We start from the raw sequence: 24712 nt of genomic DNA, 5'->3' as shown, positions 1-24712 counted from the left end.
ATTCATAAAGTTTGGTTTCACTGCAGCTTTATTTTTTACAATTGTATATGAAAATTACTTTACTTTTATTACTAATTTTACTTACAAATAAATTATTTGTCACTTTATCTTAAAAATATATATGTATACATAAAACACTCTAATATCAAAGATTAATTGCTTGTTATTAAGAGTGAAGGAAAACGCATTTTCTCTAAGAGTAGATATACCATAAAACGTAGAGTTTTTGATTAGTGTTTCAGCGGTTTAGTGTTGAAGATGTTTAAAGCGACGGCTTCCTGGTGTACTGCTCAATGTTTAGACGGCGAGCTGAATTAACAACCAGAAATTGTGTAACTAAAAAATGCTCGAATATCAGTGGTTATGAAAAACCCCTATTCGTGGCTGAAATAGCTGTTTTAAGCCCAAACTGTCCGATTTCACCTGTTCTAGTACAAACTCCTGTAATCAGCCAAGCCAAATCAGACGGCTAAGCAACAAATTAATTTTAAACACTTAAAGCCACCAGCCGATGAAACTCAACTAGCTAGCAAGTGCTAGCCAATCAAAATAAAGAAAACTTCCTTATGGGTCACTGAATTTGTTTTAACAGTATTTAGACTTTAGAAAGTTGAACTTTAGCTAATTAGTATTTCTGTAAGCGGTATTTGTACTCTGACATTAAAATTTTCAGTGCTTAGTATCTCGAATAAGTTTTGCGTTTACACAATCAATAATGCTAATAGGACCAAGTGGAGTCCAATTCGGTCTGTAATCAAAGGAGTGATTAACAAAATCGGAGTGCGAGTTGTCAGTCACGAGTAGATTACAGACGGAATTAGACGACACGAAGTCCCGTTACCAATTAATCATAACCGTTACAATTTCCGAAAAAAACAAATACATTTAGAACAAACATATGCGGTAGAGACATTGTGTCAAATAAAAGATTTCTTCATTTTGGAAATTCCCCAGTTCTTTCTTTTTTTTTTTTTTTGCAGGATAAGTAGTTATCACTATGGTTATTGTGATCAATACTGTGATTGGTGGATTTAGCTGAGTGGACTAAGTAAAATTGGCTGCTTCAGCAGTCTGATTGTAGGCGTCCGATCACAAGCAACCGTCCAATTACACAGTCTGATTACAACTGTGCAGAATGATTAGTTGAGAATAAAGCAGCCAATGCACCAATCACAGTTGAGGAAATTGTAACGGTTATTGTACGTGTCATAGAATACTGGGGTAATCAGCATCTTGCTATCACCCACCCGATTAAATATGTCGTGGTTTAATATTTTACCTAATGGTTAAAATGAATTCGAGGACCTTTTCTTCTTTCTCTTTCTTTCTTTAACAGAAGGCATTATGCTCTTAGCTGTTGTTACTGAGTACACGAAGCTTGTGGGCGCAGCGTAGCTTCATAAGGATGCGGCACACGTCGCAAAGGCTATTTAAATTCGTGTTCGGTCAACGGGGCTGCTTCACAAAGATCGGGAAGAGGTTTCGTAAAACCATCCTTTCCATTCAGAAAATGGGTTGTTATCGTTCCCTTGCCCTGTAAGGAAGAAATTTTTGAAGAAACGTGACTTCCTACCATGACAAAACTCATATCGGCAACATGAACAACAAATCAAAGGTCATGGCTGTATTGTAAGGAGACATGTAGTGTGTAAGCCTAGATGTGCTAACACGGAAATATGTATTTTCCATTTAAATTGGTTTTGCATGTTTTCTAATCTTTCATTCTACAAAATTTTCCAACGCGTTATACGCGCCTACGGTAAAGTCAATTTGATGTGCTCCTTTGGAAAGTTAGCTGACTTTTATCAAAATTTCCTATTCTTTTGATTTAGTCAATTATTTTTGTAATCTCATACCTGAAAGAACATATTATTTTATACAATTTAGATTTTACTCTTCAGTCTAACTTTTTTTGAAATTTTACACATCATTATGTTTGTTGTCATTGTTGATACTATTTTGGCATGTCTAGTTCGAGAACGACAAGTTATTGCTTAGCTTCATAACATGGCCGCTTATAAATCAAGTCACTTACGTTTGACTCAGTTACTTACCTTAATGGAGACAGGTCCTCTTTCTTCAAGGTGAAAGCCTCCAAGTTGATCTAAGGCTACTTTACATTCTGGGCTCAAGTGGATTCTTAAGGCTGAAGTGTCAATTATGTTTGAACTATATAAGGATTTTTTCCGCCAGATTTTATTTTTTTTCATCGCTGGCCTTTGGCGAACTGATTTGCTCAAGATCGTTTGTTTTTTAGTTCAAATAGCCCGTCTGTACTAGTTGAGGCTGACTAAGAAGCTCTTTTTTGATAACAATTTTTTAAGCTAGCTATTATTGGTTTTATCATCTTTATCACCCCTATTATCATCATCATTACCATTGTTGATATTATTTTTTATTGTCATTATTACAACTACTATTGTTATGATTATTATTATTATTATCATCTTTGTTATCGCACCAGCTGTTATTCGCTGTTATTCCATTAAAGCATACAGTACGTTCCGTAGACAAAAGACGTTTGGACAATATGGGTAATTAACATATTTTAATACTGCTATAGATAAGTTTTTATACATACAGTTGTTGTGATCAGAATTTTGGTAGTTGCGATTATAGAAATAATATTATCCTTACAATTGATCAATTCCTATCTATTTAAGAAAAGATATATTTTAGAAAGAGAATTTTAAAAAATCCGAACCATAGCATCATGATCAACAAAAAAAACAACTCACCAAGTCCACTAGACTCCATTCTTGACGCGTAGTTCACAGTGTCTCCAAACAAACAGTAGCGAGGCATTTTGAGCCCTACGACTCCAGCTACACACGGACCTTTAAGCAGACAGAAAATATATTGTTATACATTTTTTTTGTAACATCTGTATCCTCTTTCCCTTTGGCGTTGCTTGGTACATAAATTGTAATTGTGAACAGTAGAGAGGCTTCAATCTTCGAGTTTTCTACTTGTACGTACTTTTTTTATTCTGTGGAATACACTTTTTTGAACCACAACTTCTGAAGAAATTAGCATTTTACAATACAGGCTATAAGAAAATTATCCGGCAAAACAAGCATAGTAAAAAAAAAAGTAAACGAATTTAATCCTATTAATTAACGAACCTCAGATCTAGAGACTCTTTTGGCTGATACACGCACAACCGACGCGCCACCAGAAAGCTAAGCTGATAGAGACCGGCATTTCATAACCTCACTCGCAGGGTGACGCTGTTTTCTAAGAAAAATTCCAGAACATGTGCAGATCACACGACCTTATCATCTCCTCATACATACACTCGTAACTTTGGCGAGATTCCATAGTAACCCCATGCTTCATTCGCTTACGGTTAATGTATAAAATAAAGATCCCGCTTTTTTGAAGCTTACTGTACGCTGTACTTACTCCGAGCCGAGCTCTAAGCTTTCTCTAGCATTTTAACGAATACCTCAGCCTCATATTCTACGTAGATACTGACCTGTATGAATCCCAATTCGTAACTGAAGCCTTTTATTTGGCATGTGTTGTATGGTAAAGTCTCTGGTTGAGCTGAGCAGGTTTAGCGCCATCGTGGCGATCTCACCGGCATGTTTGTTGTCGTTTCTGACCGGCAAACCTGATACCACCATATACGCATCACCAATTGTCTCAACCTATTGTTTTACAACAAAGATTTGTCTCACACCTTAACAGTTAAAGAAACAGAAGGAAAGGTAGGTACATCTCTCCTTAACATGCTGTCCAAAAGCAGCAGGATTAATTGCAGAGGGTGTAACTTGTACAATAGATGACTTATTGAACAGATTGATTTGTCAAGGGGCAGGCTTGAAGCAATTACACGTACTGCCTGTTGCAGGTCAAATATAAAAGAGAGCTCACCTTATAAACATCATGAGAGTCAATCACATTATCGAAACAGGTGTACAGGTCATTCAGAAAATGTACTACCTGCGAAAAACAACCATATAGTAATGAAAGAACAATTTTCACCATTATTCAGGTGTAACATCAAGAATTCGATACGATCTTTATCAAATTTACCACTCCTCTACTTCGGCGTAGTACTGAAAAAAACTGGCACTCTCAGACAACAGGTTGAAAAAGCGTCCATTACCTGTAATGGTGTACATTGAGCAGCTATTGATGTAAAGCCCACAATATCGCTGAAATAAATGGTCACTGAGGAGAAGCTTTCTGCTGTCACTGATCTTCCCAGCTTAAGATCTTCTGCGATCGGTCTAGAAAATGAGAAGCAATTGTAAAAAAAAAATTATTTAAATGAACAGGAACGAGTTCTAGTGCCATAGGCTTGGTGGACTGCGTTGACCTGTTCACAGGGTGCTCTTACATTTATTCTCGTGGATCGTGAGACATCTCAGTCCTACCTTTTCATTTTGGAGCAAGTTGTCAAACAATGAGCACAGGCTGTATCCAATGCTAAATACTCAACTCGGGGGGGGGGGGGGGGAGGGGGGTTTCTAATGCCACATTCACAGCAGCAAAACATGTTTAGTTAAGCCAGATTTGACTGAACGAAAATTTACGATACAAAACTGAAAAATTTAATTTTACGTAGTGTTTAAGTAAAAGCTGCTTTGTATTTTCATTGTTCTAGTTATTCCGGCTGTTATTCGCTGTAACACTTAAAATATATAATATCGGGTAATATTACCTATCTATTCCATTAAAGCATACATTACCTTCCGTGAACCGTGAAAAGACGTTTGGACAATATGGGTAACATATTTTAATACTGCTATAGATAAGTTTTACACATACAGTTGTTGTAATCAAAATTTCGATAGTTACGATTATAGAAATGATATGATCCTTACAATTTATATCAAAGCTTTAAAAGTTGTTTTGTTAAACACGGTTTATGTTTGTTTTCTATATAGAAGTCGTTTAAAATGATGTTTGACGACTCAATAACTAGCACAATGAAAATACAGAGAACTAAAAAACTGAATTTTTCACAGGTTTCAGGTAGCCACTGACTCAATGTGCTACATTTTAAGTCGACAAACATCAGCTGAAGCAGTTTCTATGCAGAAAACAGCTTTAAAACATGTTTAAGCTCTGGTGAGAATGGAGTATGAGCAAAGCGTTCTTACACTTACTTAGGAAGCATTTTGTAAAGGAGCTCGTCCGTTTTAGCTTTTTCTTCTGCTAGTTGCATCGTTCTCTCGTCTACGAGATTTTCCAGCTGGTTTGTGTAGTCCTCCATCATACGTATCATATTGTCTACAATGTTAGCATTCCTGAAAAATGGGAAAAAATCGTTTTCACTGAGGCTATGATCTCTCATATTATCTCGTTTGATTGACGTAATATTTCTTTTGTTATCTCCTGTTTCATTGACAAGCGTTGTTAGCAAAAAGGATTCAGTACCCAAAGGTTTGTTTGAAAATCATTTCATGGCGATGAAATAAACTTCCACGATGAGCTTAAACCCTTTTATGTACTTGAATGATCAAAGTAACTAATCCAGTGTTGCATTTCCCATGTGTGCTTATTCGTTATGCTCAAGAAAGTTGTTCTGCGCGGATGTCATGCTGAAAATGGTCATGTCAACAACAAAAACTGGTGTGAATCTAAAGCCCTTTCAAGTTTTATCCTACCATCAGCTGATTTCTCATTCTGACAACTTAAAACGTCAGAATTAACATGATAAATCTTACTTTCCGCAATTGAGAGACTTTAACTTTGACTTTATTTCCGAAAATGCTGGCCTCATTGAAGGATCGTTATCCCAACATGTTTGCATCAAATGGATGATGCCTTCGTTGTCTCTGATTTCACTCGGTAGGTCAGGCCGGAAAGGAGGAACAACACATTTCCTCACTTGGTCGATGATATCTTAAGAAAAAACAAAGAGTAAATAATATTTAAAAGATAATTACAATTAACAAACAACTGCAAACTTTTACGGTTTCTTTATTGAAATACTTTTAATTTAAAATCCGTTAGCCAGTGAAATGCGATAATCTCTAGAACATCTATTTTCTTAGTGCCCTTCTTGCTACCGTAGATCTGTTTTTGATCTCTTTTGAACATGGCAACCAGTTTTGGCAACAGTTACTTTAATTTACTGACTCCTTTGTTTTCTCTCAATTTCTACGACCTCCTCTGATGTATTCTTTCAATAGAAAATTTTAAAAAGACTAAGAAAGTCAATTAGACTCCGTCGTGTTTCCATAGAACTGCATTGATATACATCCTCCTCCCAAATTCGGTTTTTGGCTACAGGGTCGACTTCACGAAGGAAATTATTTTTAAGATGTTTAGATTGCGCAGCCAGGGTGAAGTCCTGCTGCAGGTTCTTTCAGTCACCTTTGGGATCCACGCAGTGTGAAGAATATGGTTCCTCTCTACTGAGAAGTTCACTGAGGATAATTCCATAACTGTATGTGTCACCCGCTTGTGAACAACGTGGAATGGCATCTTCGCAAAGGTGCTCCGGCGCGGTCCAGAACAATTCTAAAGCAAATATGAAAAAGTGATTGTCACTCTTCATACTTAGAATAATATCTCAATTTAAAAAGCTCTTAGACTAATGTAAGAAAAAGTGGCAAAAGTTGATTAAGCTTACTCCTGTACTTAGCATGTTCGCTGATTTCATGTGCTCTTTGGCCGATCTTTAACAAGCCAAGCCCATGGTCAGATACTTTACAAACCCAACGACTGTCAATCAAGCATTTGGATGACCTAAGATGACCATGTACGTGTACAGGGGAGGCGTGTAGAACCCACAACCCCTGTGAAAAAATGTTTAAATTATATAAATGAGACGAGCTGAGTTTTCGAGCGTCTTCGATTTATTAATTTCAACAACTAATAATTGCAGCCAGATAAAATTCAATTACCGAAAATAGTCAGCGCTAACTTATAGAAAATTTAGTAAATGGGCCAAAGTCAAAGATGAGTTCGGTCTGGACTTAGAGGGTGGCATTTGCGACGCATTGTTGTCTAATGTTTGACGAAAGATGATGCCGATTAATATAGATCAAAATTAAGTACTTGTATAAATCCCTATGAATAAAGGGGGGGAGTTTCTAAAGAAACTGTGGTGCTGCGTCGGTGGGAGAGTATAGCAGGTAATTTAGTGTTAACAACTAAGTTGAAAATGTAAATTGGCCACCGAAAAGAGTAAAAAACCTGAGGTTTCGAGCGTTAGCCCTTCGTCAGGGCGATTGTGGCTTGATTGAACAGGTAAAGAGCACTGACAATATATATTTGGCTAAAGTAACTGTTTTTAAATGTTTTAAACTGAGACATTTTAAACGAATGTTTACTTTTGAATTTCAGACATCACAAGTTAAATGAATGCAGTTACCATGGCAATGTCCTGAGCAAAAGACGCTCGGAAGAACCAGTCGAGTTTTATATTTTGGTTGGCCAAAATTTCCTGGAAAATAAAAAAAAAAAAAGAAATCAGTCAAAACTGAGAAGAAACATCGATTGCACGGACGGTTGACAGCGAGAAAAGGCAGAAAAAATGAACTGCTTCTGTTTCAAACAAATTATTAAATTGATGGAAAGTGAAAATAATTTACCGACTAATTGTTCAACGAATTTTGCGACGTAAAGTTTGGTTGCCCGTTAAGTGCAAAATTTATTAATTTACCTTGTTCGTGGCTATGGGGATTTTAAGTACCAGAATTGAAATATGGTTCTCCCCTTCACCGTTATGAGATCGTTTATGTTAAATTTTTCTCGTAATTATATTGTCTAACTGATGCCTCACCTCTAAGCTGCCACGGTAGCAGTAATGGGAAATGATGCTGACATTTGGGGATGCGATGCACACTCCGATATAAGGATTGAGATTTGTGTGGACAATATCTCGTACCTGACAATTAGGAAACACCACGGAACGGATAATTTTACCCTTTTTTTCTGCACAGACGATATACTAACACACCTAAAATGTGTTTAAATGATATTTATGATTCATTTCATTAAAAATGATAAATATTTATACCAGTTTGGACCTCTGTTGGATATTGGCTAGCCTCATAAATAATTTTTCTTTTGTAAAACATCAATTTAACCCACAGTCTCCCCAAATGAATTAAGGGGGTTAGGCTTTAAAGAGACTGTGGTACTGCCTCGTAGTGGGGTGTTATAAGAATATTTGGTTGTATCAACTGATATGATGATGTAAATTGGCCACCAAAGAGACATTCTAAAGCTGAAGCTTCGAGCGTTTGCCTTTTGTCAGAGCGGAAAAGGTCTAATGCTCAAAACAATGGCTATAGAATCTCTCTTCGGTGGCCAGTACCCATTATCAACTCATTTGACTTAACTGCTCGCTGTGTTGAGCGTAGAAACGGAGAAAACCAGTTCAACCAGCAATACTTGTATTTGCCAAGCGAGCTAAACTTCCACTCAACCGTAAACTTATCAAAAGAAGCCAAACTTACCCGGGACATAAGTCCACGACGGAAGGTTTGATTTCAATATTTAACGGATAATTAAAACTCTCTTTAGTTGAAAGGGTCGTCGGAGTGGAAGTGCCAATCGAAAGGATATCTGACCTTTATGGCACGGTTATTGCAATTAGCGCATCAAGCCTGAATGTCACCTACTCACTTTTTTCATCTCTATCAAAATGTCACGTGTCAGGTGTACGGAGTCCTTATGAAGCCTCTTAATGGCCACCAATTCTCCCTGAGGACGCAAACCAAAGAAAAATCGTAAAAAAATATTTAAGGATATTGTCTTCGATTAATGACACTCTGAACGGTAACCTTCTAGTTCCGTCGAGTAAACGTTATTGAGTACCGTAGGTATGTAGTGGCAACTGAATGACATCCACATATTCGACAATGAGAAAATTACGCTTGTTGATCCATAGCAACGTATACATCAATTAACCTGGCCGTAACTTCGGAAAAACGATTGAAAGACTTAATATCTTTTGTCCACTACAGACGCCTTTTTGACAAACTTAAACAGAAAATATCGACGATTACCGCCCAACGCTAGCATTGACATCACTGCATCCCAACTACATGTATTTTTGCAACGAAATACAGAGTTTACTGCCAAATTCCGGCAAGTACGCAAGGGAAAACTGTTTAGCGCAAAATATATTTAGTTCCTCTGTTTAAGAATGGTCGGTGATTAACCTCTTTACTTAGGTTTTAGGCTGGGCGGAAAACCACATCACTTCTCAAGGTTTTCAAAACTTCCACCAGTTTTGTATAGTGTTGCTATGGTTTCACAGGTAAGCCGGTCTGACAGGCGCAGACGTTTTTCAGCTCTGTTGCGTGTGCTCGGTATAATTTCCAATTACCTTACTAGAAAGAGAATCTAAAACAACGTTACTTTATAACACCTGAAACAGTATACAGTAGCATAGAAATGACAAAAATGCATTTGAGACCTTAAAATTTGGTAGTTCACCATTTACCTTGTATCGACCCACATTTGAAAGAAACGGTTTTCCATCACCCACCCATTCAGTTTGCACAGATTGACGAGAGTTCAGACTTTTGATAACCTGCACCAGAGAGAGAGCGAAATAGGTTTTGTCACCATTTAAAGTTACTAGGTCAAAGATTAAATTACCGCACATGCATTTGGGAACACTATTCACTCAGTATACTCAAGTGACGGTACAGCTAAGGTAACTCACACTTCATAGCACATAAATTTCGGTTAAGTCAAAAGTTATAGCATTCTGACATGATGGCAGCGACCAAGGTTATTTCCGATAAAAGTGTCTGGTGTAAATAAAGAAAAATTACGTTAAAACTACTTTGCCTTTACTTTGTGAAAATTGTGAAGTTCTTTTGGTTTCAGTAAGAGCGCTATTCGATTGAATGTTGTGGCACCAAACCCCAAATTTTCATAACGACCAGTCGGAAGAGAGAAAAGTACCCTTAGGAACCAATGAGCACGAGGGCTCAAACTAAAACAAGCAAACTGTCCAAAGAGCGGGAAAACGGAGGTGACTTGGTTTTAGCCTGACTGGTGGAGAGAGTGGCTCGAGTTTTTTGGGCCAATAAAAGAGCGATGTAGAATAAAACCAATGCAACCTCGGATCACTTTTGACATTCAATTGAAAATGGCTCTAGTGCAAGTGCTGCCTGAGAACCAGAATTTTTTGGAAACAAAGCAATTTTTCTGCCGACCAAGAGCAACAAAGCGTGGAGAAAGCTTATCGCAACCGTTTTGAACTCAATCAAATACATTGTAAGGCTTAGACTGTCTACTGCCACTTTAGCCAAAATAATTCAGTAATTATGACGCCTTGTGATTGACTGCTCCATTATCTGCTCAGATCTCCCAGGGAAGTATAATTAAATTTGCAAAGTTTAAAAGTATCTTTTGAAAAGTAACTCCACGTTCACCCGTCAGCAGAAATTAAAAATGTATTGCATCTGTCAAGAGCTTGAGTCATAAAACTTGGTTGAAGTTTCTAGACGATCATTTGATTTTTTTGCGATTCTTCATAGTCTAATTTCTTGTTTAAGTTGAAAGATTGAAAGAGGATAATAAAAGTTATGAGTTATTTTAAGCTAAAAATTTATTTGCTTGGAAATTAGATTTTAAAAGTATTTTAGCATCAGTAGTTTGTTTGTTTGTTTGCGTTTATTTGAAAACATCAGCTTTTGCTGTTCAGTTACTCATTTCTATAAATCAAAGATTCATCTGTTCATGGTGTCTCTTACAAATAACCAAAATCATGATTGCCGTTTCTGATGATGATATTAGTGCACTTATGTCGGGTAAAAACGAAATGAAGGGAACTTTGGTGAAACTGACGTTACTAGCTGTTTGGAAATAACTTTTACTCTTGCAGTCATAGCTTTGCATTTTAGCCCGAATTAGCTAGAGAAAATTGATAGGGAAGATTGAGCTAAATTTTTACTGGAGTGGTGGAACTTGTCTTAGAAAAAAGCAAAATGTTAAGTGCAATCCTTCGCCAGAAGTCTTGCAGCGATAATTTAGCAAAATGCCCACACGAATAACACGCCGTCTTCGCTGTCATTTCCCTTTATTCTCCTATGTTGCAGATTTAAACTGACCGGGCTTGAATCAAATGGCTTGTATCTTAGAAATGGTTTGAAAGTTGTGTAATAAGAATTCATGTAGATCTTAAGAAAACATATACCTTGAACGCAGAGTTTTTGTACAGATTTCCGTATTAGCGTGCCATCAGGAACACTGATCATCCTACCGATTTTAATAGGCAAAGTAAGCCCGGTACTGATATTTCTCACGCAATTTAGTAGTGGTCAATGATGGATTTTTGCAAGATTCACTCAACTCGGAATCCTCTAACTTCGGGTCATTTTTCTACTCACTGTAAACTTAGAGCCAATGCTATTGTTGAGAGTCCTTGACAATCTCAGGTCTTTGTCTTGAATGTTGTCATCCACATCGAAGATCCACTGTAAACGTGTGCAAATTAAACGAGACATGCATGCGTTTTTAAACTACAAACTCGGTGCTTGAGAACACTTAGTTCTAGACGAATAGCTACTACTATATCATACATTCTGTTTTGATTTCTTAGATGAGCGTGTTAATCTCAATTACAATGTCAATCAAACTAAAGAAATCGTTTTTCTGAAACTGATTTTCAGTTTAGTTTCCTGTAGTTTTCGAATATCATATCATTAGCTAATATTCCACGCAGGTTTAGATGGAGAAGGGATAAGTGCAGTTGACTCGGTGGTGCAATTCACATAATCCAATTAGTTTCTTTTTTGATCTTTTTAATAACGAAAGCCAGAAAAGAAATTTGAATTAGCTGGAAAAGCCACAAACTCATCTCCTAATATGACTTTTTAAATGCATTAAGAATTCTTTTGGGCTCTAACAGCAAAGAACTGGTAATAATTTCATCATGTTTGTAAACTACTGTTGTGCGAATAGCAGTAACCTCTTCAGTATCTGATGACTGATTATCAAAGACCTTTTCTTAATGTCTGCTCAGCGATCAGTAACTTTCTCGTTGTTTCAAGATTATGCCGTTATTGGGTCAAGTGCAGGAGTGCTGATCATAAACCTCAACACGAAAATCATTTATCTGAGTTCCTTCAGTGATGGAACACTCACTGAAGTAGCAGACATACAATTCATAGGCTCAAAACAATGGCAAATCCGATAGAGACCAATAATATCAAATGTAACATTTTGGACGTCACCCTCAAGTTAATCTCTATTCAACAGATCTTTTTTAAGATAATGGCCCACTTTCAAAATGATGTTGAACACTAAAGACAACTTTAGTTGTGCGATTATTACAACATACTTCCTTACCTTACTTGCGAACCTGTTATCCACCGTACCTAGTGTGATTTGGCTAAAATCTATGATCCAAGCGTCATTTAAAAGGTCTTTCTCGTACATTTTACGCCTGGAATTCATAGAGAGAACATTCAGAAAGACTAAATCCGTCGCGTAAGTCTAAAAAGGTAATTCTTAGCAACCCGTACGCATAACTCTGGAATAAAATCACATTATCTCGGTGTTTTTTGAGTGTGTTTGTGAAGAAAATTTCAAGGGATGTTCACGTAAGCGACTGTACAGCGCAGAATTGGCTATCAGTAGATCCTCCTAGGATCTCCGCCGATAGAAGTGATTTGAAAAGTAAAAAAATTATTGGAGGGGAATATCGATTGATGGCGATCAGACATGTTGCGAATTTATTTATATGATAAGCTCAAATATGCACGCATTCTGATTGGTTTTCACTCATGATCTATTGGAGGACAGAAGTATAGATGACGTCATCATTAAAACTTTTTTAATTCTTTATTATATAAAACAAATAGATTCCAAGTTGCCTTGCGTCTGTTCAGTAATAGATCACAGAGGACGTCAAAATGTGGTAAGAACATCAGTGACACACTCGGCTGCGCCTCGTGTGCCACTTTTTTGTTCTTACCACATTTTGACGTCATCTGTGATCTATTACTGAACAGACGCAAGGCAACTTGGAATCAATTTGTTAACCAGTCTGAATCACGCGTTTAAGCACATCATCTATTAGTAACTAATGCGAGGAAGAAGACGATTAAAAAAAGGATCTAATCTTCGATAGAAGAAGAAGAAAAAATATATATATATATTAGCAGATTGCGATCGTTGAAAAATCTCATCGACTGCCTCAATTATAAGACGGTGATGATGGAAGGCTTTGCTGAGATCCACGAAGACTTGGCAGAGCTGAAAGTTTAGGTTAAAAACGAATGTCCGTAGGGTGCAGTAAAGGAAAATTAAATAATTATCATACCTGTGAAAAAGGTAAGAAATAGGAACCAGAACAACGACAAAGGAGGAAACAACGATAACCACGATTAACCAGTCTTCCATATGCTCATCAGAATCTGCAATATACAATATAACCGTGACATCAAGTCTTGAGTAAGCATGGTACTCGTCCAGCCATGATGAAAAATGTCAACAATTTTTGGAATCTTAAGCTGAACTATGAATTTATGGCTTCAAGCCTACTTCAAGTACACGTATAGCAAAAACCTTTGTAATTCTCCAAATCTATGGACACAATTGAAGAAAATTTGTTTCTTTAAATAGATTACCTTATTCTGTTTACGTTACTGTAACACTTGTGCCTGTTGTTTTCCTTTGTTATTTGTTTGTTTGTTTGCTCGGTTGTTTGGGTCCTTTTCCATACTGTCTTTTGGCACAGACGTGAAAGAGTTATCCAGAAATGCCCTTTATCGACCCTCACTACTTATTTACCAAAATTTACCTTTACACGAATCATCAAACACACACTCGGGTTCGTCATCAGGAATCTTAGTTGATCCCCCAGGCCACACGGGTCGTACGTTGAAACGCCTTATGACAGTTCCGTTTGAATCCAGCTCTAGCAATGCTGATCCACTGCTTTCGTGTATATTTTCAAACACAAAATGTGGCACACGATTTCCTTTCTCATCAATCTTCACAGATCCAGACATGCCTGCCAATTCATAGAGACAACAAATAACTCCTGCGAATTTCTTGAATACGCACGATCAAACCCAGAAAAGTTTCTTTTCTTCACCCTTTCCCAAGTGAAGTGAAGAAAGGAAACTAAGTATTTAAGCTTTATACTGACCTAGATGACAAACATTATATATATGATTGTATCCATTGAGTACCCAGGAGGGAGAAGATATGAATAGGCAGTGCCATAGGATACCTCCATCAATAGATATCTCTCTCAAAAAAGGAGACAGACCTTCTACAGGTAACATGCTTACACACTCTCAAGCTCCCTTACAATGCATAAATGAAGTCTCTTTTTTCGGGGGGAAGGGGGGGGATATCTTCTCAGAGGTCCCTTATGGACCCAGAAAGGAGACCCCTTTGTAAGGTATTTACTTTTGTGAATAACATCCGAGGTAGAGTTTAACTGAACATCCATATGAATCCAGTGAACAAATGTAAAATCTCATACGGCCTTGGAATTTTTATTATAGTTACTTTATATGTGTTCTATTAAACAACTGTGACTCTCGGCTTCAACCTCCCATCATAACTGTTTGAAACATCGCCTACAAAATCAGCATTTGTGCGCAGAAAATGCTTGCAAATTCCGTTGAAGCTTTGTTGTTTACCTGTAAACAGCCGAGTTTTAGTGACCATGTTCTTGAACACTGTTGTGCCATTGGATATATTACCTCTTTGGCTAAGAGTGCGATTAAGAGCATGCGCATAGAGTAAAACTGCATCGTAGAGGTAAGGAGCAGTCTTCGCTGCCTAAAAAAAAGAAACATTGTTGGTTAAATGACTTCTTAGCCAATGAGAGAGCCACGAGACAAGTAAATGAAAGGAACAAGCTTTATCCTCACACAACATCTAGAAAATATATTTTATTTTTCGGGAAAGTAAACGGGGTTAATTGATAATCTTCTCAAAACTGTACTTCTATTTGTACACCAGTAGAAAATTTTTTCCTTTAGTTCATGTTTATTAGTAAAATTATCACGATCTAATTTATATTTTGAGTGAAAACGAAACAGCATTTCTATCTGGGAAGTATAAGCATTCATAGTAGTCAGGGTCATTCTGTCTTTTTTCAGTACTGCAATGAAACACTAAATTAATGTGAGTTACCGTGTGACAAATTATTCTGCACTTTATGCCGAGCTTATTTCTAATCGAGCGCCACGCTAAAAGTGCATGAATCCTCTCCATTACAGTGCAAAGGTGTCAACATCAAGCAAAATCGCAAACTTATATCATAGATATATAACTATTAATACGATTACCACTGCAGTGAGATTTTGAAAGACAGGCATGTCCTGAAGGCCTCTATTTAACCATTTTGTGATATTTTGTAGCTCTAAGCCATTGGGTTTTTTAACAGACAAAGTTATGAGCCCTTCAAATATCTCCAGCATCTTCTCCCAACTCAGCGACCACGTTTTCTTAGCCAAAGATGTTCTTAGAGATTCTGATATGTAGAAATCCAAAGTGACAAACGCGAAATCTCCCTCCAGCATTCCCAGCTCCTTAGCGATTAATAGCAGACGCGCAACCTCATTCCTATGGGCTAAAATGAATATAACTAAAAGGAAAAAAGGAAAAGGAATGTTAAAGTGATGTGGATTGTAATCGCTTTTCAGCTTGATTTGTTGAGGAAATTTTTTTCTAATGCTTTTACGTCCAGACTTAAGTCTGAACGTTACATTTTTCTAAAAACTTCTCAGCATTATAGACGTTTGTATATGAGCCGCTAGTTGAATTTCTCTTGCACTAAGGTTTGTATGAAAATGAAATCCTTTCTGGTAAAGATAAACAATTGTAAATGATCGACTCAGAAAAAGCAATTTTCAATGAGAAAATGTCCTTTCGTGGTACGTTATTTCCCGTCAATCTTTATTTTGAATACTATGAAGCAGTAACATGGATGGTACATCCTCACCAACAATATTTTGCTTTCTTTGACAATTTTTTCTGTTCTACAATAGCTTACCACGAGCGTGTTTCTGTGTTTCCTCAAGAAGCTTCTTTGCATCTCTATATTGCGTCTCTAAATCATCCATAACCTTATAAACATTATAATATGAAATTGTTAAGTTGCTACTTTTGAAATAACTCAAAACGTTGTTCGCAATTGGTGCCCAGATACTCGTGAGGCCGTCATCTTTAGCAAGGATTGCCGCCCTTCGCCATTTAAACCTGCGCATGATCTGGTATAGAATTAAAGGTGTACTTTCTGAATACGTGCGGCTAAATGGCTGTGTTCTTGCAAAGGTGGAATATTTGTCCCTGTCCTGAAGGTCCAGTGATGAACACGAAAACGATATGATAGGTTTATTCCAATATTGTGCGAGGAGACCGGCAGAGAGGCAAGCTATCGAACACCCCGGGCCTATGTACGCATCCACAGATGCTGATGATTGCATAAGGTCAGCGGTTATCCCAACCGCTCTTACTGGGTCACACGCGCTGTTTTGGACTGTATACGTCAAATTGACACCAACAAGTAAATTCTCATCGTTGTTTACATCATCAAAAGCCGCTTTAATCACAGGCCTGATACCATCTCCCACTTGAAATGTTCCTGTTATTGGTACCAATACTGCCACACGAATTTCCTTACTAGCCGCACAAGATAACCACAATTGAACACAGGTCACGTACAAGGGGAACATCGTGACTTATCGAAGCGTGCAGCACTCGGAGATCAAGCAAAAGTCTGAAATACAACAGGTGCACTTATTACAATCTTGATGTACGCATAATTAAAATTTGAAGCATATCAGGTTCTTCGAGAAACTTGTTTGCCTAACTCGGACACAGTTATTCATCAAAAAATTTCCATGAAACTCAAATACAAGTGACAACAACATTGTGACAAAGAAAGTAAACTAACCAAGAAAAAAGACTCATTTCCGATTTCTTCGATTTAGAAACAGCTTAAATGTTATGAACAGTTGAAGTAAACACAGCGCTAATGGGATGTCAATCCAGTAAGAAGATTAAGACTGTTATGCCAATTGCACCATTTAATAACGGAGAGAGGATTTAAGGGAGACTAGGTGCAAAACTTTTTTCGATAACGCCAAATTTTGGCGTCATCAAATGAATAAAGAGGGTACGTCTCCGAAGAAACTGTAGTGCTACTTCGGAGCGAAGAGCGAAAGTCTAAAGACGACGACGCTCTAATGAAGGGCTACCTCGAATCGTCGGCTTCAGAAACTCTCTGCGGTGGTCAATTAACATCATCACCTCAGCATAGTAATACTCTAACAGGGCGACCTGCTCTATTTTAAAACGTGCTAAAAATAAAACGAATCTTTAACAACACATTCAATTTGTTATTTTCTTATTCTGAATGCATTACCTGGTGCATTATTCTGTCTAAATAAAAATTTAATCTAGAAATGAATAACTTATTTGAAGTCGAACGGTAATTAATTACGTATGGTATATATATGTAGGTTTCACACTGTCCAACCGTTTTTTTAATTTATTTTTGGCAGGAATTTTCAGTTCACGATGAGGACTTTGGAAATGAGCCAGTTTTTAACCCGAAATTATTTGCAGCCCGACAAATGTCAAAACACACTTGAGAAATGTTTACCTCATTGCCAATGTCTTCCATATCACTCTCATTTACAATATAAAACCGTGATAAACTCGTTATGTTTCGTTTGATTCCTAGGACCAAGAAAGGCATTTTAAATTTTAGTTTTTGTTCTTTAATTCCTTCCCAGCTATCGTTTTATTTTGAGTCGTTCGAATTATTGGGCTCGCAATTCTTTTAAGAAAGACCAATACAATAGTAGTATTTACTAATCGCTGCTATTCATCGAACAAAAATATTACTCAATTTATTACCCTACCTTGACCGCTGAGAAAGCTTCAGCGCTTCACGGTTTTTAATTCATCGATGCCACCGTGTAGCTTAACTCGATTAATAAGATAATCAACAGCGGAAACTCAAAGTTCAACCTTTAAAAAACTAACCCACGCTTTGACAGATAATCGGTTGGGTGCATAAGAGTTAGATTATAAGGGGCGGAGCCTGAAGCCATTTCCAAGAGCTAAAATAGTTTACATTTCAATATTTGTTTCGTCAGATAATTTTATCTTCTACTTTAGGTGAAGAAAGCTCCCGAAAAGGTTTATAATTAAAATTCACAATCTATAAATGCTACGAGTTCTTTTTTTAAAGTATTTATTTGCGAAAAGTGCCGTAAGAAAGCTTCTTGGTTTACTCGATTATATTCTTTCTTTATTTAAAAAGCTTGTTTCGCCCACAAAAGGCTTATTGAATATTGATTTGTGATACATAAATCCTCCTGATATATCCATAACAGGGCCGGAGTAAGTCAACTCGGTTACGAAGTTTCACACATATTAAAATTTTCTGGCTTTCCTCTCCAGATACAAATGCAAAGAGATTTAGTTTGGGAAAAATATTCTTCTCGTTTGACATTAAACGGATGATCATGAAGACAGCAGATTATTCAGCTGTTATTCAATTTTATTAAGCCCTTCCGTTTGCTTAATTGTAAAGTTTCCTATGTTTGTTGCTAAACTGAATGATTCGTACCTTAAATTGAAAATATTGATTAAATTGTTGCTCAAACCGTTGTTACGCGGATAAAAAGATAAAAGGTAGCGACTCGCTCGCGTTGGTTTTACCTGATATGCAATACACTTCTGGGGGGTGGATTATATCAATAAATCTTAGCCTAAGTTATTCGATCAGGAGTGACTGACGCCAAATGACAGAAAATAAGTATTCTAATTATTGGTTCAAATAGTCTTTCGATGATTCCGTTCGCGTTGCCATAGTTTCCGTTGCCAGGAGATCGACTTGGTTATCAATGCAAATACGCCACGTTTCTAAGAAGAATCGTTGCGTTGTATTTGTAAAATTTCTGTTTGAAAAGAACTGTTTTGGTAGTTCATTTTCTTTCTAAAATAAAAGTTACGTAAGGTTACCAGCCCCGAAGGTAGGAAGGTAGTTGATACGAAGATGATAAAGTGGTTCTGTGAAATCTCATGATAAGGGCTTTAAACTGACAAAGTAAGAATTGATTGGTCCTTACCATAAGAAATAAATGTAGCTGATTTTTTAATTTGTTTTGGTTGTTACTTTTCTTTCATTTCAAAACAAAACAAAACAAAGCAAAGCAAAACAAAAACCAAGCAAAAAGGCAAACAAATCTTTAATATTAAAAAAAATAACGTTTTCAATTTTCAGCCGCCATTAAGGACAACAGTCCCCTCTCCAAAAATTTACAACATCTACATTTCAAAGTCCAGGCATTTTTTCTAAAAGCATCGGCCAACTGATAAGATATTTTCATCCAAAGTTATGTTGGGGGAACATATTTCGCCTTTTGATCTCCTCACTCAACCCGCTACATTTAAATAGCGTCTCATTTTTGATCTAGGTAAAACATTTTCATCTCAAATTTCGCCACACGAGCAAATGTTTACTCGTTTAGGGGAACGCATGGCGTTCGAAGTAGCAGTTGAGCCTTTCTTACAATAAGATATAGTTTCTGTGTCAGTGATCGCTCTGAAAAGGAGTTGGAAACCTGCAGCGCTAGTCCCAGCTTATTGTATTCATCCAACGAAGGTGCACCATGGCACTGAAAACTAAAAAGTGGAACTCACCATGACAATAGTCAAATGTCACAGAAAATTGTTAATTTTGAAATTTTAATCACTGTTTGTAGTATCTTTTTCAATGAGAGAAGAGCATCCTCCAATTTTTGTCTGTGTTTGCGAACCATTCTATATGTAAATGAGTAGAGTGAACGAAATATATTTAGCAAGTTTTGGCTGTGGTTTGTTTCATATTCTAAATTTTATGAAGTGTTTTGAACAAAAATATTTGATGATAATTTCGCCTCTGTAAAATCATGCTGTCCCTTAACTTGGTCTCTCCAACTTTAAACTTCAATAAATATTTCTTTCATGGAACTTATAACGGAACATCACAGTTACCGCAAATTTTCCTGCTATTGCATATATTTATTGAAAATATGGGTTAACTGAGGAAAAGGTTGCTCACGAAAAGACATTTCTCGACAAAAAAAATCACCAAAAAAGATGTCGACTATGGATTGGAACTCGAGTGCGCCGTCTTATCTAATATATTTGAAAACCTAGGGTGTCTTTCAAAACCACAAACAAGGAAGCAAACAATGCAGATATAGAACTAGAGGAGAATTTCGTGTCAAATAATTTGGCAGCTCATCGATTTCTCCGTAGTAACTGAACAGAGCTGCCATGCTGCAAAAATTAGTAACAGAGATATACCTTAATTACCGTATCATCTCAATCATACGCTATAATCGATGATGAATCGATAGAGGAACAACTTTCTTGTGACATTGGATTGCATTTAGTACTCACAATTATGGTAAAACTCCACAGTTGAATTACAAGAAGCCAGACAGCTTGTGATAAGAAATTAAAGAACGTGGAATAACTATATAACGCCATGGATAATCCCTTACATTGTTTATCCTAGTTAGCACTGAGTCAGGCACAATGTAAATGAATTGCCTTATTTTGGCTCATGGACTGTCTGCATTTATACAAAATGTTATGTAAATTTTTCGAAAGATGAGCAGAAAATTTACATACTATTAACGACCACGCAGCTGCGTGAACGCATCGAAAACATTAACGCTTTTACAGCTTACTCAGTTTAACGCCCGGTCGCCTTGAACTGAATTGACTAGCCATCAATTGTCCATTGCTTTCATTTCTTGCAAGGGCAAAAAACTTTATCCGACTCATCAAGTATCCATGCATGCATAAGTGGAGGATGTCTTGAAAGGTTTTTCAGTTTAGATTAATCTAAATGGCTAAAAGCGCATAACATTTTGGAAGAATAGAGTTACTGGTGGCATCGACTACATTGGCTTTTGAAAGAAAAAAAAGACCAAATTAGTTCAAAGTTCAGGGGAAGTTCATCCATGGCAGCTCTGAAAAATTTCCTTCCCGAGGTAAATTTTCCTTTTAATCATGGCTCAAATTCTACTCACTCTATTAATTCACTTGTCAGCACAACGTCCCTATCGTGAAACTGAATTATTTTTATTGATTTTAAACGTTGCAGATTATATTTTTGAGCTAAAAATAACGAAACGTTTCTAAGGATAACTGGGGTAAAGATATTAAATCACTGTCCTTAAACTAGAAAGGATTATAAGCAATGAAGCAGTAAAATAACCAGAAGAGTGCTTAAGAAACGTAATTGTATTGAAGCTAAATATTCATAAATTCGAGAAATGCAATGAACGTTACATCTAGACAGGGGGTGAGTTAAAACCAAATTCAAGGAAATATCAAGTCAAGGAAATGCTTGATTCGTGAATACAATTTACAATAAACTTGCATAGACTTTTTATGTGCTCAAAGTCAACCTTCTTGTGTGTTTTGTGTTTAAAAAACTGGGGAAGTCTAACTCGGGTGAATTTCAAAAGTTTCGAGGTAAAAATTGATAAATTGTTGGGGTTCATATTTGGACGACCTGCGGTTCATATTTCGACGACTTGTGTATTTCAAAACATTCTTCATGATTCGGCTCAATTCAAATAAATACTGAAAAAAGTATCATGTATTGCATAACTCTTTGTTCATACTCGCAGCGGCCGCGCACGGGAAAACGTTATACCAAACAATGCGCTATTACTTCTCCTAAGAATTTCGTCAGCAAATACCGTTTCTACACGTGCAAGATCTCCCCTTCAGTATAACTCGCGAATGTATTTCTTATTTGCTTTAGGACGTCTAAGAAATGAACAAAAGTTTAAAACAAAAGTGCTGAGCTACTGCTCTGCTTATTTTGCTGAGTAAACGTTGCCGTTGCCGTTGTTGCTTTTTCAAGCCCTTAACGACTCTCACGTGTCACTGCAAAACATCCAACATCACAGCGACTGAAAAGGTTTCCTGGATTCCATCAAGTATACAGTTTATAAAAATGAAGTACTTAACCTGCGTGTTATATCAATATTTATCAAAAAATAAGATATGCAAATGCATGTAAATTGGTGATAAAGCACCAAAGCACAATTCTACGGCTGATATTTTTTTGCTACTTCGAGCTCGAAGCTACAAAAACGATACTCAAACTGCAGTTACGATGCATATAAATAATTCTCACTAGACCGCACTTTATGACAAACGGACCAAACGAGTCTTCCATAACACAAATTAATCTAAAAGTTCAGCGGTGATATGTCACGACTCCGTCGTCCTGAAACATCAACTTATTTCATCATGGGGAAATATTTGTAAACTGTTAACTTGGCACCTCTTTAATGATTACGAAAAACCAAGAGCCCACCGATATTTTTCAAAATTAAGAAAAAACATATTACAGACCTGTTCCTCTTGGAACCAAATCGCATCAAAGTTGGTCTTCACTTCAATTTATCTCTTCTTCATGGTACAAACATTTCTCTTGCGTTGACACTGCCAAACCATTTGGAGGAGCTCATATGCAAATTCATCAACAGATTCGTTTTTTCCCCCGCTTGTCGGACTAAATAATCTTTTGTGGTAGGGAAGCACTCCGTCAGTTCCCAGTGTCATCTGCAAGGTTTAATATCAAGTAATGCATCGTGGTTTCCCTAACACGAATTTTAATACAACCATTCAAAATGATCTAAGATTAAAACGACGCGAAATTATCCTTGTTTTCAAAATAGTACAACATGCATGCGATTTGATATTAAGCTTTCAAAAGACCCTCGAGGAAATAATGTAAATATTACTTCCCAAAACAAAAGAGCTAGATTGGTTTTGATATGTTTCTACATCGCAATATGTTCCCCACGGTATATTTCATGCGACAGCAAAAAATGCTTAATTTTGCGAGAATTAGAAATTCGAAAAGCTTTAGGCCAGGTAACGGGTTATTGCAGATAAGGTTATAGCAAAATAAAAAACAAGTGACGTGGATATAAGAGGGTACGAAATTTTTTAATTACAGTCTTTATTATCTGAGACTAAGCGTAGCATTATTACATTGCACCAGCTTTATGGAGAATTGACATGACATGTTACCCCGGCAGGGTTCAAGAGAATTACGATTTCGTACCGACTGTCGCGTATTATGCATTAATTTTTTTCGACTACCTACAAAACCAGATATTCGACTTTTCTTTAGACGTGTGTCTTTTAATCTAGAGCAATTAACACTGCGCGACCACCTACTAGCCAATATTTCAAAACTAACCTTACTTGCAGTCAAGTGATCCATAATTCCGGTTTCGAATAAAATAGATTATCTGCCAAAATCATTATTGGTGTTGTACCAAGCCGATATATGAATTTTTTTAAATACGTTCTGATTAGCTGATGAAAAGATGTGGTCAAGGAACTATCTATGATCATCCGTGGTAAAAGGATGGTGAATGCAATGGCAGCGTATCATAGCACGTCTTGTGAGCGTTCCATAAATTAAGAATCTACCGTTGTTTTCGGCCACATCATGATGGTAAAAGCGCAGATCGTTTGAACAACCCGACGATGGGGACGGAAAAAACAAGTGATGACAAAGAGAGATAAGGGTTAGCGCATGTGCCTTGCCATGGCCCCTGGATAACATGGCGGAACAACAGGAAACAGATGATGATGGAGGGCAGGTGTTTGACTTCAATGTTAAAAGATGTACTGGCATGGCAGGTACATGTAAAACTTTGCCCATTGTTTTGGTTCGGATTTTTTAAGACAATGAAGTTATTGTTATCTGTCCTTAGGGATTTTTTATCCGCTGACGCAAACTTAGACACGGGTTTAGTCGGCTCTAGTTCGCAAATTTTTAATGATGACATTTTGGTTCCCCACGGGAGTCTACTAAGGAAAATATAGACAGACTAGCAGGGTAGGTCAAAAGTTTAACATGACGCGTCTGTCGGATGGATGTTGATTTACACGTTGATTCACGTAGGTTGATTCACACCACGCGATTCGAGTTGTAGTCATGGCGTAAGCTTTCATTCACGTCTTTATCCCTAGTTCAAATATATGACTTTCATATATTCTCAACCATTTATTCATCACTTCACGGGTTTATTTAGAACCAACTTCATTACCAGCTCCCAGTTGGCTTGTTAGCTCAGTTGGTAGAGCGCTGCACCGGTATCGCAGAGGTTCAAATCCCGTACAGGCCTGAATTTTTTTCAGGCCTTATTTTCACTACTGCCTAAGTAGTGCACATTACTGCGAGGATCACTTTCATTCACGTCTTTATCCGCAGTTCAAATATATGACTTTCATATATTCTCAACCATTTATGGCGTAAGCTTGTCGCATGCGATAGTGTCCAACCGTGTAATGGTCCACTTCAGTACACAGTAAATAAATAAAATATGTATGAAATCAGTAAAAGTAATTTATTTTAGTCATGTTATTGCGAGCAAGCGTTCTTGGAATTCGCGTTCAATTTGTTTTGTTCTAAAGCTGTTTTTGTTTTGCCAACGCGACGTCTTTTTAAAATAAACAGAGGGCAAGCAAAATAAAACTGATCCTGGAAATTACCTCTTTGAGAAAATAAAGGAAAGAAAACTGCGTGCATGTCTTTATTTAACCACTGACGCAAGGAATGTAAAAGAAACAACGCTGTTGTTGTCTAGCCTCAGGAACAAAGAAGTGTGATTTCACACCTTTTTACGTTTGAGTGATGTCGCTTTTCGGACAGGGCCCAGATAGTTTGAAAGAACATATATATCCTTCGTTTCGCGCGCAAAGCGAC

General features: G+C 37.0%; 1 protein-coding gene across 8 annotated transcripts; it reads right to left on the bottom strand.

The window, feature by feature from the left end:
• Nucleotides 1–10: 10 nt before the first annotated feature.
• Nucleotides 11–23594, bottom strand: LOC113667803 (atrial natriuretic peptide receptor 1). Of its 8 annotated transcripts, none has more exons than XM_089205423.1 (23): nucleotides 23195–23594; nucleotides 22339–22548; nucleotides 15950–16675; nucleotides 15243–15541; nucleotides 14589–14730; nucleotides 13736–13948; nucleotides 13256–13349; nucleotides 12280–12376; nucleotides 11319–11405; nucleotides 9419–9508; nucleotides 8596–8673; nucleotides 7748–7852; nucleotides 7337–7408; nucleotides 6593–6758; nucleotides 6334–6480; nucleotides 5682–5859; nucleotides 5121–5261; nucleotides 4115–4238; nucleotides 3880–3948; nucleotides 3479–3653; nucleotides 2739–2837; nucleotides 2055–2146; nucleotides 11–1534 (listed from the first exon to the last, which is right to left on the bottom strand). In XM_089205423.1, the coding sequence occupies exons 3-23, from the start codon at nucleotides 16629–16631 to the stop codon at nucleotides 1427–1429; spliced, it is 3258 nt and encodes a 1085-aa protein (XP_089061549.1). In that variant the 5' UTR covers nucleotides 16632–16675; nucleotides 22339–22548; nucleotides 23195–23594; the 3' UTR covers nucleotides 11–1426. The 8 variants fall into 8 exon arrangements, with proteins under 8 accessions (XP_089061549.1, XP_089061550.1, XP_089061554.1 ...); XM_089205424.1 differs by lacking the exons at nucleotides 22339–22548; nucleotides 23195–23594 and adding exons at nucleotides 17564–17640; nucleotides 17826–17954; XM_089205428.1 differs by lacking the exon at nucleotides 11319–11405.
• Nucleotides 23595–24712: the final 1118 nt, after the last annotated feature.

This window comes from Pocillopora damicornis, chromosome 4 (genome assembly GCF_964200805.1).
Source record: "Pocillopora damicornis chromosome 4, jaPocDami1.2, whole genome shotgun sequence".
In the NCBI taxonomy this organism is placed as follows: domain Eukaryota; kingdom Metazoa; phylum Cnidaria; class Anthozoa; order Scleractinia; family Pocilloporidae; genus Pocillopora; species Pocillopora damicornis.
The sequence above is the reverse complement of the archived record's forward strand: the minus strand, read 5'-3'. Positions and strand labels throughout refer to the sequence as shown.